The 15789-nt window shown below is 48.1% G+C and overlaps 1 protein-coding gene across 3 annotated transcripts; it reads left to right on the top strand.

Moving 5' to 3' along the window:
• Positions 1-859: 859 nt before the first annotated feature.
• On the top strand, positions 860-14517 carry zgc:162698 (uncharacterized protein LOC560165 homolog). 3 transcript variants are annotated; one of them, XM_041045652.1, is made up of 21 exons: positions 860-1171; positions 2744-2816; positions 2923-3020; positions 3317-3436; positions 3533-3589; positions 4234-4293; positions 4428-4493; positions 4643-4784; positions 6350-6411; positions 6586-6769; positions 6855-6954; positions 7116-7209; positions 7807-7884; positions 9018-9126; positions 9209-9267; positions 9626-9729; positions 9824-9897; positions 10339-10400; positions 10695-10747; positions 10840-10870; positions 12405-12709. In XM_041045652.1, exons 1-21 carry the CDS (start codon positions 1034-1036, stop codon positions 12414-12416), a joined length of 1776 nt encoding a protein of 591 aa, XP_040901586.1. In that variant the 5' UTR covers positions 860-1033; the 3' UTR covers positions 12417-12709. The 3 variants fall into 3 exon arrangements, with proteins under 3 accessions (XP_040901586.1, XP_040901585.1, XP_040901584.1); XM_041045651.1 differs by lacking the exons at positions 7807-7884; positions 12405-12709 and adding exons at positions 8493-8561; positions 12735-14517 and having other exon boundaries at positions 862-1171; XM_041045650.1 differs by lacking the exon at positions 12405-12709 and adding an exon at positions 12735-14517 and having other exon boundaries at positions 866-1171.
• Positions 14518-15789: the final 1272 nt, after the last annotated feature.

The raw sequence follows: 15789 nt of genomic DNA, 5'->3' as shown, positions 1-15789 counted from the left end.
GCTTCCTGGGCTGGTACGGGGATACAACAATAAACCCAGTTTATGTTGCGTTCAGAGGTCAGTGGGAAAGACAGTGGTTGGTGATTTCGCTGAAAAAATAGTAAAGCACATTATAATTTCCTGAGTAAGAGTCAGATCATAATGATTTACCTGCACTCCTGAACAGAAAAATCAGTTTTAGTGGTTGAATGTCCTGCTTGATTTGTCTTTTCTTCTTTTTTGGGGGGGCGGTTCTTATGTGTGAAAAGGACTATTTGTTATGCTTCTGTTTGTTATTTGCAAGTACAAAGACACACACACACACGTATCTGTGAGAGAAAACGCAGACATGTTTGTGATGCACTCAGAGCTCTGAGATGACTTGTGTTGTGAATAAGTTAAACCTTTATTAGTCTCACGATAGGGAAATTACGTTAGAGCAGCACAGAGGAAGATGCAGTAAGATACAGACACTCAGAATATACAGAAGATCATAAATATAAAGACTCGTTTACCTTTAGAATGACATGTACATGGTCTGAGCTGTAAAGGGAAAGAATGCGCTCTATATGCTCTATGTGCTCTGTATACGCTGCCCCCCGGTGGTCACAGTCAGGAACTGCAGCACAGCGGAAACACAGAAAAGACTTCCTGCTCAAAATTTTCAAAATAAGTGAGATTGCATCAGAAATAGATCAACCTGATGGAAACCAAACGACTTTTTAGAGATAAGTATTTAGAGTACGTCACCTCCGGCCAATACTTTCAAAATAAAGCTAAGCGATTAAACTGAAGCTGTAACTAATGAACAAACAGAAATGAAATGATCGAATGAATTGTTCTCTGGTGTCACAGGTCGACGCTACGAGTCCAGATTGTTCAGTTGGAGTAATGCAGATATTTCCTACAACAGTTTGTGGTGGAACTTCCCACGGGCCCTGAACGCATCACTCTACTCCTGCTGACGTCAGCCGGAAGCAGGAAGAGTTCCGCTTGTTGTGAGTTGTCGCGGTGGCTTTGCTGCTGTTGGTGTTTTCTCTCTCTCTCGGTTCGAATGGCGTGTTCCAGGAGTCCGGGTCGGTTCGGTCCGGGACTCTGGTCCTCGGTGCTGCTACTGCTGGTGCTGACGGGACTGAGCGGGCCGGTCAGCGCCGTGTCAGAACCGGGGAAATGGATCCTGAACATCGACAGTGTGAGTTCCGTGTGTGTGTGTAGCAGCGACCTGGACGTTGTGTCGGTGTCGGAGGCTCTGTAGCGGATGGTTCCGCCCGGTGGCCGCTCAGAGAGGCAGGTAAAGAAACCGTGGCCGTGTCTGAACCGTCGTCGTGTGCTGGGTTCCGCTGGACCTCCCGAACTCCGCCGACACGCGCCGCGGGGCCGCAAACCGCGCTGCGCCACGAGCTTCGAAAACGTTCGCGTGTAAATGACGAACCGCCGCGAGCAGCGTGTTCACACCTGCTCAGGTGTTTCTGATGTGATTCAGAGAAAAATCTTCCTGTTCCACAGTCTCATGATCGATATGTATCGATATTATCATGGTGTAATAATGGCAGTAATAACAATGAGTTAGGTACAGATTCGTCCTTCACTGTTACACTAACAGTAATAAACTAAATGTTGTTCTCATGGATTCACCTGGCAGTTTGAAAATGTGGGACAGAACAGACTTTACTGATCTTTCACTGTTATTAATCATTTAAAGTGAATTCAAACAAACGGTGAAAAGAACTAAACGTTTCATTTATTATCAAATACGCAAAAATGTTCACGTTCATGTTGCTTCGAAAGTCCAAACCGCTGCCGGCAGGTTTTTGAGTGATGAATCGATTCATTCATTCATCATTAATAATAATATTGATAACAACAATGACAACAACGATGGCTCTAACAGATTGTTTTCATCCTTATTGACATTTTAAAATGTTCAGTATCCAAAAAATAAACTCAAGAAATCAACGAGATTCCTGATAATTGTCCACTGACTGACTGATCAGCTGACTGATCAGCTGACTGATATAATAATAATGCTGCTAACCACAGAGCTGGACTGGGCGGGAGTCGCCCCCCGACCTGCGCCTGGACCCAGATCAGCAGCAGATGATGACCACAGAGCTGAGTCTGAGCTGACAGGGCTCAGTTGTTTTCAGCGTCTCTGGCTCAGTGACGGTTTGAAGTTGAGTAAAACAGGAAACTTGGCTCTTCCTCTGCGTCTTTTCCTCCTGGTTGGTCTTTGTTCTTCGTGGGCGTGTTGATGTGTGAACAGTGTGACGTCAGTGAAGGTGGATGGTTTTTATCTTGGTGAAACAGGTCGAGGTGTCGGCCTCCTCCGGCTGAAATCAGCTGGCGGAGGGTTTCTTTCCCTGAGATGAGGATTTGCTGTTGTGCTGCTCAGTGACTTTTTGTCGTGTTAGCGTCTGACTCCAGTTCCCACGAGGTTTTATTCTCTCACTGTTTTCTACTTCTGCTGAAATGTTGTCAGATGATGCTGTTTTCATGCAGTATCACGGTGACACTGAGAAAATCCCACAGTCTGAGCAGCTTCACCAACGAGCCGTGTTCTTTGTTACAGAGTGAAAACCTCAGAGACCAGAAGCACAGACTGAGAAACAGAGTTCTCATCCTGAGCTCGCAGCCGCTCAGTGAACAAAGATCAGGTTTAGTCGTCGCTGCTGCGTCTGATGCATTCAGGACGTGATCTGTCCAAAAAGATCGGTCTTATTTTCCTGAGACGTGTGATTTTGTGTTTGTGTGTTTTGTTTTTCAGGACATTTTGAAGAAGCAGAACTTGTTCTACTTCACTAAAACTCTGTTCAACAGCAGCTTCATCCATCTCAAGTGTAAGTAGATCCTCCTGAACACGGCTTTAAAGGAGCAGTCCAACATTTTAACAGCAGTTTATCATGTTATCAGAGACTGAAAGAAACTCTGTGTGTGTGTTGGCAGTGGTGGCAGAAACCTGTAACTCCTCGGCTCCTGTCCATTTGAATGTCTCCTGGTACCTGAGGAACTCTCACTGCTATAACGAGGTCTTCAACCAGGAGGTGAGACCCTGTTTTCACTCAGATCCAACATCCTGGTCCAGACGTGTAGATTTGGCTCAGTCTTATTTTGACGTGCAGCGGTTCGATGTGATGACTGTTAGAAAATGGCCGAAGCAGAAAATCATCGCGGTCGATGTTGATGATCAGTCACAGAGTTAAAGTGAACACGTGTGTGTTGGAACACTTTTATTATAATGACTTTCCTGTGGTCATCTCAGGACCCATCGTGCACAAATGAGAAACACCTCTGTGCTGTCTCTGTGTCTCATCTGTCTTTGTTGTTTGTTTGTCTCCAGGTGATTCAGACAGGGAGATACTTCGGGTCGACAGAGGTCAGACCAGGAGGAGGAAGCGGTTACTACATCTTCCACCAGTATCCTGCCATCTCCTGTCAACTTAACATCAACCCCAACACGGTCTGTCCCTCCTTCACACACACAGACACACACACACACACACAGTAAGAGCATGTGCTGATATTTTAAATGAGGTGTGTTTGTTTTGCGTCACAGTTCGGCCTGGATGCTTCGAAGAGGAAAACCCGACTGACAGAACCACAGCAGCAGCAGGTGAGAGACACTTCCTGTGTCCTCCGTCTCTTTACTCGTCTCTCACATAAAAAGAACAGTCTCTGATGCCAATCACCGCTGATACTGCTCAACCTAACGATGTCATCCAGTCACTGCAAGTCTGGCCAATCGTCTTAGTTTCCCACATCTCTCACCAATCACAGCAGAGCCACACACGTGTACGGCGCCAAACTCACCTCCTTGTTTCCGTGAACATGAACGTATCACATTCACCAACAAACATTAGTGCTAAGGGACACGCGAGGCCGTCCCCTGAAGGTCTGCACAAAGGCTTTTCTACCACAGCACAGAGTCAGAGATCAGCTGAGACAGGAACAACACACGGGACAAATCACCTCCACAGAGGTCCGTCCCATTACAGATGCAGGGTTGGTGGAACGTTGGTGGAACGTTGGTGGAACGTTGGTGGGCCGGTCTGTGCTGACGGACTGCTCAGCTCTGGCTCTTTGTTTTCACTCTGTCTGGTTTGTCAGACGTGATCGTGTTGTGCTGCTCGGCTCAGCGTCTGTTCTGAATGTCACTCGCCACGTTATGGATGACGTCCTGTAACTGAACCGACAGGTCGGTGTTTATTCTCTCTGTGTTTTCCTTTCTTCTGCTTTACTCCACCTTTTGTTTTTCAGCCAATCACAGAGAAGACTTCAGGCAGGAGGAGGAGAGAGCTGGAGCCTCCAAAACCTAAGGTGTGCACATGCAACACACACATGCAGCGAAGCAGAAAGAACGTTCAGTGATACACTGAAGGATTATTTCACTGTCTGTCTTCGTGTCTCTCTGTCTGCCTGTCTCTGTCTCCGTGTCTCTGTCTGTCTCTCAGGCTGCTGCACCAGAGAAGGCAGGCGCCTCGGCAGAAACAGGAAAAGCTGCTGTCTCTTCTAAAGAGGTCAGTTCTTCTGCTCCGCTGAGGAAGAGTAGCTTGTGACTTAGAGGTTGCAGGTTTGAATCCTGGGAAGTGGGCGTGGCGTTACTGAACAGTATTTAACCAAAGCCACGACAGCAGCGTTACCTCTGCGGACACGTTCCTCTCCACAGGTGAGCGGTTCTCCTCACCTGGACGTGGTGGCTGAGAGCTGGGAGGACGGACCCTACATGTTCATCCTGAACATCAGAGAGATCGAAGAAAGGAGCCGAGCCCCTGACCCCGCCACCCCCCCCACGCCCTGGAGCCTGCAGCGTCAGTACACACTCACACACGTTACCACTCCTTTGACTGAGTCCGTGTACTGAAGCACACGTTTAACCATGAACCGACAGATGATGCATTTAAGGCTCCATGTTCACAGACTTTCGCGTCTGCACATTAAATCAGTGCTTCCAGTGTAAGAGACGACACAGAACAGACGCGTGTGTAAACGTGTATTCAGACGTTAATCTGAGGTTTGTCTGCATGAGATAAATAAAAAGCATGAGTGTTCTGCAGTTGGACGCAGGTTGGAGGCAGGTTGGACGCAGGTTGGAGGCAGGTTGGAGGCAGGTTGGACGCAGGTTGGACGCAGGTTGGAGGCAGGTTGGACGCAGGTTGGACGCAGGTTGGACGCAGGTTGGACGCAGGTTGGATGCAGGTTGGAGGCAGGTTGGATGCAGGTTGGACGCAGGTTGGATGCAGGTTGCAGGCAGGTTGGACGCAGGTTGGACGCAGGTTGGAGGCAGGTTGGAGGCAGGTTGGAGGCAGGTTGGACGCAGGTTGGAGGCAGGTTGGAGGCAGGTTGGACGCAGGTTGGAGGCAGGTTGGACGCAGGTTGGACGCAGGTTGGAGGCAGGTTGGAGGCAGGTTGGAGGCAGGTTGGATGCAGGTTGGAGGCAGGTTGGACGCAGGTTGGATGCAGGTTGCAGGCAGGTTGGACGCAGGTTGGAGGCAGGTTGGACGCAGGTTGGACGCAGGTTGGAGGCAGGTTGCAGGCAGGTTGGACGCAGGTTGGAGGCAGGTTGGAGGCAGGTTGGAGGCAGGTTGGACGCAGGTTGGAGGCAGGTTGGAGGCAGGTTGGAGGCAGGTTGGAGGCAGGTTGGACGCAGGTTGGACGCAGGTTGGAGGCAGGTTGGAGGCAGGTTGGACGCAGGTTGGACGCAGGTTGGAGGCAGGTTGCAGGCAGGTTGGAGGCAGGTTGGACGCAGGTTGGAGGCAGGTTGGACGCAGGTTGGAGGCAGGTTGGACGCAGGTTGGACGCAGGTTGGAGGCAGGTTGCAGGCAGGTTGGACGCAGGTTGGAGGCAGGTTGGAGGCAGGTTGGAGGCAGGTTGGACGCAGGTTGGAGGCAGGTTGGAGGCAGGTTGGAGGCAGGTTGGAGGCAGGTTGGACGCAGGTTGGACGCAGGTTGGAGGCAGGTTGGACGCAGGTTGGACGCAGGTTGGAGGCAGGTTGCAGGCAGGTTGGACGCAGGTTGGAGGCAGGTTGGAGGCAGGTTGGAGGCAGGTTGGAGGCAGGTTGGAGGCAGGTTGGACGCAGGTTGGACGCAGGTTGGAGGCAGGTTGGAGGCAGGTTGGACGCAGGTTGGACGCAGGTTGGAGGCAGGTTGGAGGCAGGTTGGACGCAGGTTGGAGGCAGGTTGGAGGCAGGTTGGAGGCGCAGTAGGGACGGATCCTCTGCACCTAATGAAAATACTTCTGTTTTATGGAGCTTCCTTCACAACAGATCTGCACCAGCACTGATTGATTCCAGTGTTTTCATGGAGCATGATGGGACGTTTTTGTAAACTGAGCAAACAGAGAAGGTTTCTAATAATGTGGCTGTTTGTGTTTACAGTGCAGATCAGCATGAAGGGTCCTCATGACTTCATATCAGCCTCTGAATGGCCCCTGATGGTGGTGAGAGCACACACACACACACTCACTCACTCACTCACTCACATACAGAGGAATAAATGGTGTTGATGATCAAACTCCTCTTATTTAATGAGAATACATAAGAACGAATAGAAACCTGTTATACATGTACAACTTCTCTGTTCTCATGCATGTTCTCTGTGTGTGTGTCTCCAGTTCTACATGGTGATGTGTATCGTGTACGTGCTGCTGGCGGTGCTGTGGTTGGTTCTGTCCGCCTGTTACTGGAGGGACCTCCTCAGGATCCAGTTCTGGATCGGAGGAGTCATCTTCCTGGGCATGTTGGAGAAAGCCGTTTACTATGCTGAGTTCCAGAGCATCAGATACGACGGCTTGTCGGGTGGGTGTCGGGTTTGGTTCTGACAGGTTGAATCACGCTGGGGTAATTGTTCTGGGGTAATGAGCTGTCCCATGTCTTCCTGCAGTCCACGGGGCGGTGGTGTTTGCTGAGGTGCTCTCTGCGGTGAAGAGGACTCTGGCCAGGGTTCTGGTGATCATCGCTAGTCTGGGATACGGCATCGTCAAGTAAGCACTGACCTGCTAACGGCTGTCGCACGTCATCGGAGCTCAGGCGCTTGTCTTACATTAACAAAGTCAAAAAAAAAAAAAAAAGCATTTTACAGGTGGTAAGTTTCACTGGGTCCAAACTCTGTGTCCCACACTGTGAACCTGTGTCTGTCCATCAGGCCCAGACTCGGTGCTTTGCTTCACAGAGTCGTCGGAGTCGGTCTGCTCTACCTGATCTTCTCCATCGTCGAGGGAATTCTACGAGTCAACGCTGTAAGTAACAGTGTGTGTGTGTGTGTGTGTGTTTCTGTGTGTTTCTGTTTCTGTGTGTGTGTGTGTGTGTGTGTGTGTCTCTCTGTGTGTTTCTGTGTGTTTCTGTGTGTGTTTCTGTGTGTTTCTGTGTGTGTGTGTGTGTTTCTGTTTCTGTGTGTGTGTGTTTCTGTGTGTGTGTGTTTCTGTGTGTGTGTGTTTCTGTGTGTTTCTGTTTCTGTGTGTGTGTGTGTGTGTGTGTGTGTTTCTGTTTCTGTGTGTGTGTGTGTGTTTCTGTTTCTGTGTGTGTGTGTTTCTGTGTGTGTGTGTTTCTGTGTGTGTGTGTTTCTGTGTGTTTCTGTTTCTGTGTGTGTGTGTGTGTGTGTGTGTGTGTGTGTGTGTGTGTGTGTGTGTGTTTCTGTGTGTGTGTGTGTGTGTGTGTGTTTCTGTGTGTTTCTGTGTGTGTGTGTGTGTTTCTGTGTGTGTGTGTGTGTGTGTGTGTGTGTGTGTGTGTGTGTGTGTCTGTGTGTTTCTGTGTGTGTGTGTTTCTGTGTGTTTCTGTGTGTGTGTGTGTGTGTGTGTGTTTCTGTGTGTGTGTGTCTCACCTGTCTCTCTCTCCAGGATCGAGGAAACAACACCAGCAGTAGATTTTTGTGTGACATAGTGCTGGCCTTCATTGACGCCTGTATTGTTTGGTGGATATCCTTTAACATGTACACACACACACACACACAGTGTTGACACTCATGTGTGTAGAACAGCGAGTGATTGTGTTACTTTGACAATAAACTGACAAACATCAACATAAACAATGAAACAAAGGTTTTATTAGAAACTGTAATGAATCCTGGCTGTGATGCGTCACGGCGTGGGGGCGCTGCAGGACCCCCCCCCCCCGCTCTGGAAAATAGTGTTAAACACATGTACTACTACTACTCCTCTGTCCTCTGTCTGTTCTCTGTCCTCTGTCCTCTCTGGGAATTCTTTGCTGTTTGCAGTTTGTTTGTTGTTGCTCGGTGGAGGAGTTCCACCACAGAGATCTGAGTGAGTTTTTACTGACCCACCCACCTGGTGTGCTCAGTGAGGTAAAACAAACTAAGGATTAGCTGCTCATATACCTGAGAGTCATACACTGTCTGCATCTCCGTCCTCCCGCCTCTCATCCCTTTTTCCTTTAACTTTCAACCCTTCATCCTCTCTGTCGTACAACCTGTCGCTCTTTTGCCTTCTTGCCCTCCTTCTCTTCTTACTCTCTGTGCCCCTGTTTACCCCACACCCCCTCCTGTCTTTGTTTTCCTTCTCTCTAGGCTGAAGATGATGTAGTTCTCCTGGCTGCTATTCCTCTGGCTGTGCTCGACTCTACCCTCTGCTGGTGGATATCCGCTGCTGCACCTTCCCCCTTTTTAGTGCCACTGAAAGTTTGTTTCTCTCTCTCACTTTTTCATTTTTGCTATATTTCTGCTTCGTATTGTCTGTGTTTAATGTTTGACGGCAGCAGAAAGTAAAATGTCCGTGCTCAGCCTCACACCTCAGATGCTGCAGCTGAGCCTTTTCCCCTTCAACTGTGCTCAGAACAAACAACCAGAGCCGAGCCCGTTTGAAACGTTGGGTCTTGAACTCACGTCGTCTGTGGTACAAACGCAGACCGGACCACGCACAGGATTATGGGGCAGCAGAAGTATGACTTTACCTAGAATTCAGAAGCTAATCTACTTAGCTTTGGCTTCACTGACAGCGATGGCGCGCTGTGATGTAACACTGCTAATGAAATGAGAACCAGAGCTGGTGTTTGTGTTGTACCTGCTGCTGACGTTCCTTGACTGTGTCGTCACATCTTTGTGAGTCTGGCTCAGACCATGAAGCTGCTGAGGCTGAGGAGGAACGTGGTGAAGCTCTCGCTCTACAGACACTTCACCAACACGCTCATCTTCGCTGTTATAGGTATGAAAACTACTCTCTGTCTTTAACATCTGCGGGAACTCAGTTCAGGTCTTTGAAGCTTGAATGTGTTTGTGTTTTTCAGCATCAGTCATCTTCATCATTTGGACAACCAAGACCTTCAGGCTGTCTAAATGTCTGTCGGTAAGTGGCTGAGGAAAAGCTTCGGCTGCTCTCAGTGGATGTTTAGAAAGAAGAAAGACGTTGGAACGTTTTGCTGATTGATTCATTACAAATGAAAAAATCTGAATAAACTCTCAGCAGTGACACGTTTTCTGCTGAACATTAGCAGCAGTGTGAAAGTCACACGTTCATTTGATCAGCTTCCTGTCGTAGTTGTGCAGGGACATACTGAGACCAGCAGAGAGAGACATGCACCTGCGAGCGCTCTGAGACGTTTGACTGTGGAAGGTTTTTCTAAATGAAGCTGAACTGAAAAGATTTCGTCTTCACTCTGCTCTTCTCGTCCTGTCGTTAAACCCGTGTGTGTCTCTGTCTGCAGGACTGGAGGGAGCTGTGGATAGATGACGCCTTCTGGCGCTTCTTGTTTTCCATCATCCTATTGGTCATCATGTTCCTATGGCGACCGTCGGCCAATAACCAGAGGTAGGGGGGTGTGTATCAGGGCGGCTGCTGTCACTTTGACAGTTGGTCTGTTTTGAACCGTGAAGTGAAGCCAGTGTGTCCGTCTCTGTGACAGGTACGCCTTCAGTCCTCTGGTGGATGAAGAGAGTGATGAAGAGGAGAAGGAGCCAATGATGAACGAAGCTTTCGGTCAGAAACCAACATTCCTCCTTCACTTCCTCCTTCCTTCTCTCCTTCATCTCCAGGGCCCTTCTGTGTAGTTAGTTGTTTAGTTAGTTGTTTAGTTAGTTGGTTAACTGGGGAGACGCAGCTCAACATCACAGGAAACATGCCATGGTTCATTTTCAGCAGCTTCGTCTGAGCCAGTGGTTCGATCATGGATTAGATAAAAAGTTAAACAGTTAAACTGCTCCACCCCTCCTCCACCGCTCCTCCACTCTTCCTCCACCCCTGCAGCTGATCGTCTTCTCTCTGTGTTTCTGTTTTATTTGGAAACTGTCATAATGATAAGTTCCAGAGTACAGACGTTTGTAGTGGAACCATTTTCAGTCTGTGATCATCTGTCAGTGAAACTTTCCTCCGTGTTTTTTCATCTCTGCGTCTTCCTGTTTTACACCTTCACGTCCTCAGAGGGGATGAAGATGAGGGGCACGAAGAACGAGACCAACGGTTCGGCCAAAGCCAGCAAAGTGGTGAGTGACGACAACATGCTCTTCGGTTCAGAGCGGGACCGTTTGAACACGTTAAAACCGTGCGGTCAGCTTGCACTGGAAGGTTTCCAGTGTGGTGGGGGCCGCTCAGGTGCTGTCACCGTTAGTGTGATACCTGAGCCACGTTCTGCAGGAACATTAGTCGTATATGTTTCCAGACTGGAGGCTGAACACTGCTGCTTACAGACACAGTGCAGATGTTCAGTTATCCAGCTCTTATCTCTCGTCTGATTTTAGTGAGTAACTCAGTGATTTGATCAAACTTTGTTTTTCCAGGATGAGGATCTGAAATGGGTCGAGGAGAACATCCCGTCGTCTATTGCAGATGTGTAAGTCATCATCAGCATGAAGTCAGCCATGTACTAATGTAAAAATAATAATTATTACTTCAAGTGTGATGCTGAAAGTCTTCTCTTCACAGCGCTCTGCCCCCCCTGCTGGACTCTGATGAGGTGAGTTCTCTGGTTTTCTCTCCTCATTATATATATTTTATATATATATGTATATATGTGTGTGTGTGTGTGTGTGTGATGTCAAATAAAATTAAACTTAGTGTGTAGTTGTTGAGAATTAACATAAAACATAAAAGTTATTTTATTTTGTAAAAACATGGCACTTACACACACACTTACACACACACACGCACACCTGCTCACATTCAAAAGCACATGCTTGTTTATCAGTTATTGGCTGTGAGCAGCAGGGGGCAGCAAAGAGTCAACAGACAGCAACAGTTGTTAGGTCACACAGTTGTTTATCGGCTTCTCTGTTGTAGCAAGCAGAACAATATGATGGTGTGATGTGTGCGTGTGTGTGCGTGCGTGTGTGTGTGTGTGTGTGTGCGTGTGTGTGTGTGTGTGCGTGTGCGTGTGTGTGTGTGTTAGTGCTGCTCTGCCCATTAACGATCATCTGGAAAGAAAAAAGTGCTCATTGCTGTGAAACATGAAACCAGTCACAACCTGTTCATCAGACCTTAAACGTTTCATATCTGTGATTCTGCTTCTTCTCCTGCTTCGACTGTTTGTTCAGACCATTTTCCAAATTATTTACTCTTTGATCTCTTTGAGTTGAACCTTTTTAAATGATCCAACAATCAACAAAGTGCCTCTTATGTAAAATCAGTTTCTGATGTAAGCTGCTCTGTGCACACTGAGATTAAAATCCATAGAAAATATGAAGTGCTCACACACTGCTGTGATCTCTATACTGTTTGTGCTGTGAGGAGGGAAAGGAGGCAGGAAGGGACCGAAGGAAAAAGGTCAAATGAAGGAAGGGAAGGAAGGAGGCAAAGTTTTGATTGGCACACAGTAATGACAGATGTTTAAGGACCTAACACACATCAGTGATTTGAAGTTTTAAACTGAGAGAGAGCAGCAACAACAGAATTCAGTTCCCTGAGCAGAGAATGAAATGAAGGGGAAACACTTCACTCCCTTCTATTAATGTCCTGATGGTAGTTTACATAATGTGCTCTAGTTATTGAAGATATGTATGAACCTAACATTCCCATCATCCTTATTATGACAAATGATGTCATTTATCCTGATTAAGGAGGGAATTAAAGAGACACCATCCCAACGCTGACTGGAAGAGAAGCCTGAAGTTTAAAGCTGGATACTCTGCCTTTTTCTTACTAATACAAAAATAAATGAATGAGTAAAAAAGAATGAACAGCCTTAGAACGTCTTCCGTCCTCTGTGGCTCTGAGCTCTGAGCCCATTGGTTCCTGCTGAAGATGAAACTCTTTTAAAAGTCATTTCATTTCCCAGCTGCTCACTGCAGACCACCCAGTAACAGGCTGTACATAAGCGTCAGTGCTTTCCCAGCATGCACCGTTATCATCTGTTACTCAGACTCTAATGTTTCAGTTTGTCCTGTTCATTTTTAATGAAGAGTTGGAGACGCCCCCTGATTCCCTCCAGACCGGAGCTCGTGTTAGAACTGGACCAACGTGAGCTGTGATGTTTGTGGTTTCCCCCATCACAGGAATTATTATGAGAGTTTTACTGGGGCAACATCTAGTGGTCAGAAGTGGAACTGCAGCGTAATCTCTTCAGGTTGCATTGTGACCAACACAGCGTGGACCTGTTCTGAGCCTGAGCTCCTCGTTAGCTGCAGCTGTGTGTCGTCAGCAGCAGAAGAGCTCACAGACTGAAGCTCGGCCAGAAAGAAGCTGTTTGGCCCTTTGGCTTGGAAGAAGAGCGGAGGCTGATCAGCAGCACGTTAACGTCCATGGTTTTCAAATCACACGTGGATCAGTGATGAAATGATGAGTCGACATAAATTATCAAACTGACGGTGTGTTTTCTGTTGCAGGAAACCATGACAACAAAGTTTGAGATGTCCAAGATGGAGTAAACCAGAGAAGAGGAAGGACAGATGGACGGAGGAAAGATGGAGTAGTGTTTGAAACACACAGATGGAGAAAAAATACAGATTATTTTCAGAGTACAAGGTAAACGATGGCCGATCAAACGCACATGTGAGGAGGGAGAGAGGAACTGAAGGATGAAAGAGGGGAAGCAGAGAAGAACGAGCGTTTGCTTTATGAAGACGGTGGCGTCGGTTTGAATTTCTGAGCTTTGTAAGCGTTGATTGTACATACACTGGGAGTGAAATCGACCACAGCGACACACAGGCCCTTTTTATTTATATTTTTTTATTGTCTCTATTTATATCTCCCTCTATTCATATATATACAATATATTTTGACAGATTTGATGTTAACGAAGTGTTTTGCCTTCTCAGCGTTTACATGCAGATTTTCAGATCTTGTGTCGTCAGAGATTTTGTGCGTTGGCTGTCACTGCTGCTGGGGTTAGCTTAGCTCTCTGTCAGTTTCACACCTGTTCACTTTCACCTGGATCCCATCGAGCTGTAAAAGCCAAAGCTCTGAATCAGACAGGAAAACCCTGGATGTGAATATGTGACGTTTTCTAATTCTTCTTTTCCAGATTGATTGATTGGTTGGATGGTTGGATGGTTGGTTGATTGATTGATTGATTGATTGATTGGTTGGATGGTTGGATGGTTGGTTGATTGACTGACTGGAGGTTTGTCGGTGAAGGTTTGGCTGAGTGAAAATTTTCTTTGAGGAACTTTCAGCGGATTTTTGCAGCAGCAGTTCATATTTTCTCCGACCGACTGATCAGTGAAACATCTTCGATGCCCTTTAATTAAACACTGCTCTTATTGTTAGCAGCCATTGCACTGTGAGCTTTGCCACTTCACATCCTTCTTGTTGATGTTGTGCAGTCTCAGTTTTTTACTAAAATGTTTGCAGAACCGTGTCGAGGCGTGAAACACGGTTAACGGCTCTGATTCGCCACGGCAACGCTCGGCCGCTGGACGCCATCAGGCCGGCGTTGAATCGATGGATGAGGCGGTTTGCCAGAGAACACTCTACATTATCAAGGATAATCACATTTTCTTTATTTTTCAACTTTGCCTTTAGTCTTTTCGTCTTTTGAGCTGTGCTACCACAGCTTCATTTCAGCAGGTGGACGGGTTGCTGTAGACGTTTGTGTTGCCCAGGTGATCAGGCCTGCTGACTGTGGTGATCACCTGACCTGTACGCCAGCGGCAGGTTGGCTCTTTCAGGCCTTTAAGTGAGCAGCTGTCTGTTGGATGGATTTGAATTTAACTTTTCATCAGGTCACAGTTTTAACTTGTCCAGTGCTTTGGTTTCTGACCGGGTACTGACAGCATTCCCATCAGCCTCAGCTGTGCTGTGTGTGTTTAGTGCTAATAAGCAAATATTAAAATGTTAACAGGCTAAACTGAGTTGTGTTGGATGGTATAGACCACACACTGGTCACAGTATTTCCTCTCACAGCTGCACCTGTTGCCAGTCAGCTGTAGCACGAGGCCAAGTGTTGGACTGGCCAGCCTCTGTCAGCAGAAGCTGTCTGACCGGAGTCTGACCTAACCCTCACCCGAGTGTAGCGTGTCAGGTCCTACAGATGCAGCATGTGCTTCAGCCCCCCCCCCCCCCCTCTGCCTCTCTGCCTCTTAACCTCTCTGCCCCTCAGCCTCTCTGCCCCTCAGCCTCTCTGCCCCTCTGCCCCTCAGCCTCTCTGCCCCTCAGCCTCTCTGCCCCTCTGCCCCTCAGCCTCTCTGCCCCTCAGCCTCTCTGCCCCTCAGCCTCTCTGCCCCTCAGCCTCTCTGCCTCTCTGCCCCTCAGCCTCTCTGCCCCTCTGCCCCTCAGCCTCTCTGCCCCTCAGCCTCTCTGCCCCTCAGCCTCTCTGCCCCTCAGCCTCTCTGCCTCTCTTTTGCCTCCTTTCTGTTTCGTGGTCTGAGGCTGAAATGTTGGACGTCACCATGACATTCCTCCTGATCCACTTTAAAGCTGAATATCTGCAGATTCTGAGTCTGACTCAGTGCTTGTGTTTTCTCACGTGATGCAGCTGCTCTCATGAAGTCGACCTACAGCAGTGACGTAAACTCAGTTTGGATATGACGTGTGTGACGGCCAGTATTGCTTCTTTAAATCCAGCATGTGGAATCACAGAGCCGCTGCGTGTGAAGAGTGTTTCTCTGTCTCTGAGCTTTAAAGTCCAAGTCAGTGTCAGAGCTGATGAGATGCAGCTCCTCGCCTCGGTGTGTTGGTTTGTGTCTCTGAACTGTGCACATCCAACCAATGAGCCGTTTAAAAGCCGCTGCAGAGACGAGGCGTGGATCTCGTGTCAGTGCTGGAAGATGTTGGAGAGAAACTCCTCAGTTTGTAAAATGTGTTCCAGTTTCCTCAGTTTTCACATCACATACCCACATCTGTCTGTCGCTGTCCACGAAGACATTGATTATGTGAAATACTATGCTGTTTGGTTTGTAATTAAATCAGAAGTTAGTAATAAAACCTGGAAGTGAACAGAAAACCATGGCCGTGGGTGTTTTGTGCCCCTCTGTTCCACTAATATCCCACACACTTCAACTCATTGGTCCTTATCAGCTGCTGCACCTGGATCAGTCGTCCTGCCTCTGCAGCTGCTCTCAGGCCAGATGTGTGAGGGTGAGTATCTGCTCGCAGACTCATACACAGCAGCTGGAACGCTGCAGGTTACACCACAGAGGAGTCGTCGTTCTCTAACCTGCTCTCTCTTCCTCTCTCGTGTCTTTGTTTTCTGAAGTGTTGCACAGAACTCAGAGGTTCAGAGAACGTTCTGCTCTGTCACCACGGTAACGTCCCTCTCTCATCGGTGACCGACCTGAGAACCTGCTCACTTACACCTCTCTCCCTCTGCATTAATGTCTGAGCGCTGCGACACGTTTTCCTGAAAGGCTTCTCCTGGATTTACTCGGACTCGACCTCAGCGTGGCTTCTGGCAAATGAATAAATGCAGTCCAGACCCAGAATCCCAGTGGATGCAGGCTG

Source organism: Toxotes jaculatrix, chromosome 9 (assembly GCF_017976425.1).
Source record: "Toxotes jaculatrix isolate fToxJac2 chromosome 9, fToxJac2.pri, whole genome shotgun sequence".
Classification (NCBI taxonomy): Eukaryota; Metazoa; Chordata; class Actinopteri; family Toxotidae; genus Toxotes; species Toxotes jaculatrix.
Note: the sequence above shows the minus strand (reverse complement) of the source record. Positions and strands in the feature narration are given on the sequence as shown.

Coding starts and splice junctions, on each gene's coding strand:
- zgc:162698 (XM_041045650.1), top strand. CDS start 1,034: ATGGCGTGTTCCAGGAGTCCGGGTCGGTTCGGTCCGGGACTCTGGTCC. Junction 3,590..4,233: donor CAGAACCACAGCAGCAGCAG/GTGAGAGACACT, acceptor TTTGTTTTTCAG/CCAATCACAGAGAAGACTTC. Junction 10,871..12,734: donor CCCTGCTGGACTCTGATGAG/GTGAGTTCTCTG, acceptor TTTCTGTTGCAG/GAAACCATGACAACAAAGTT.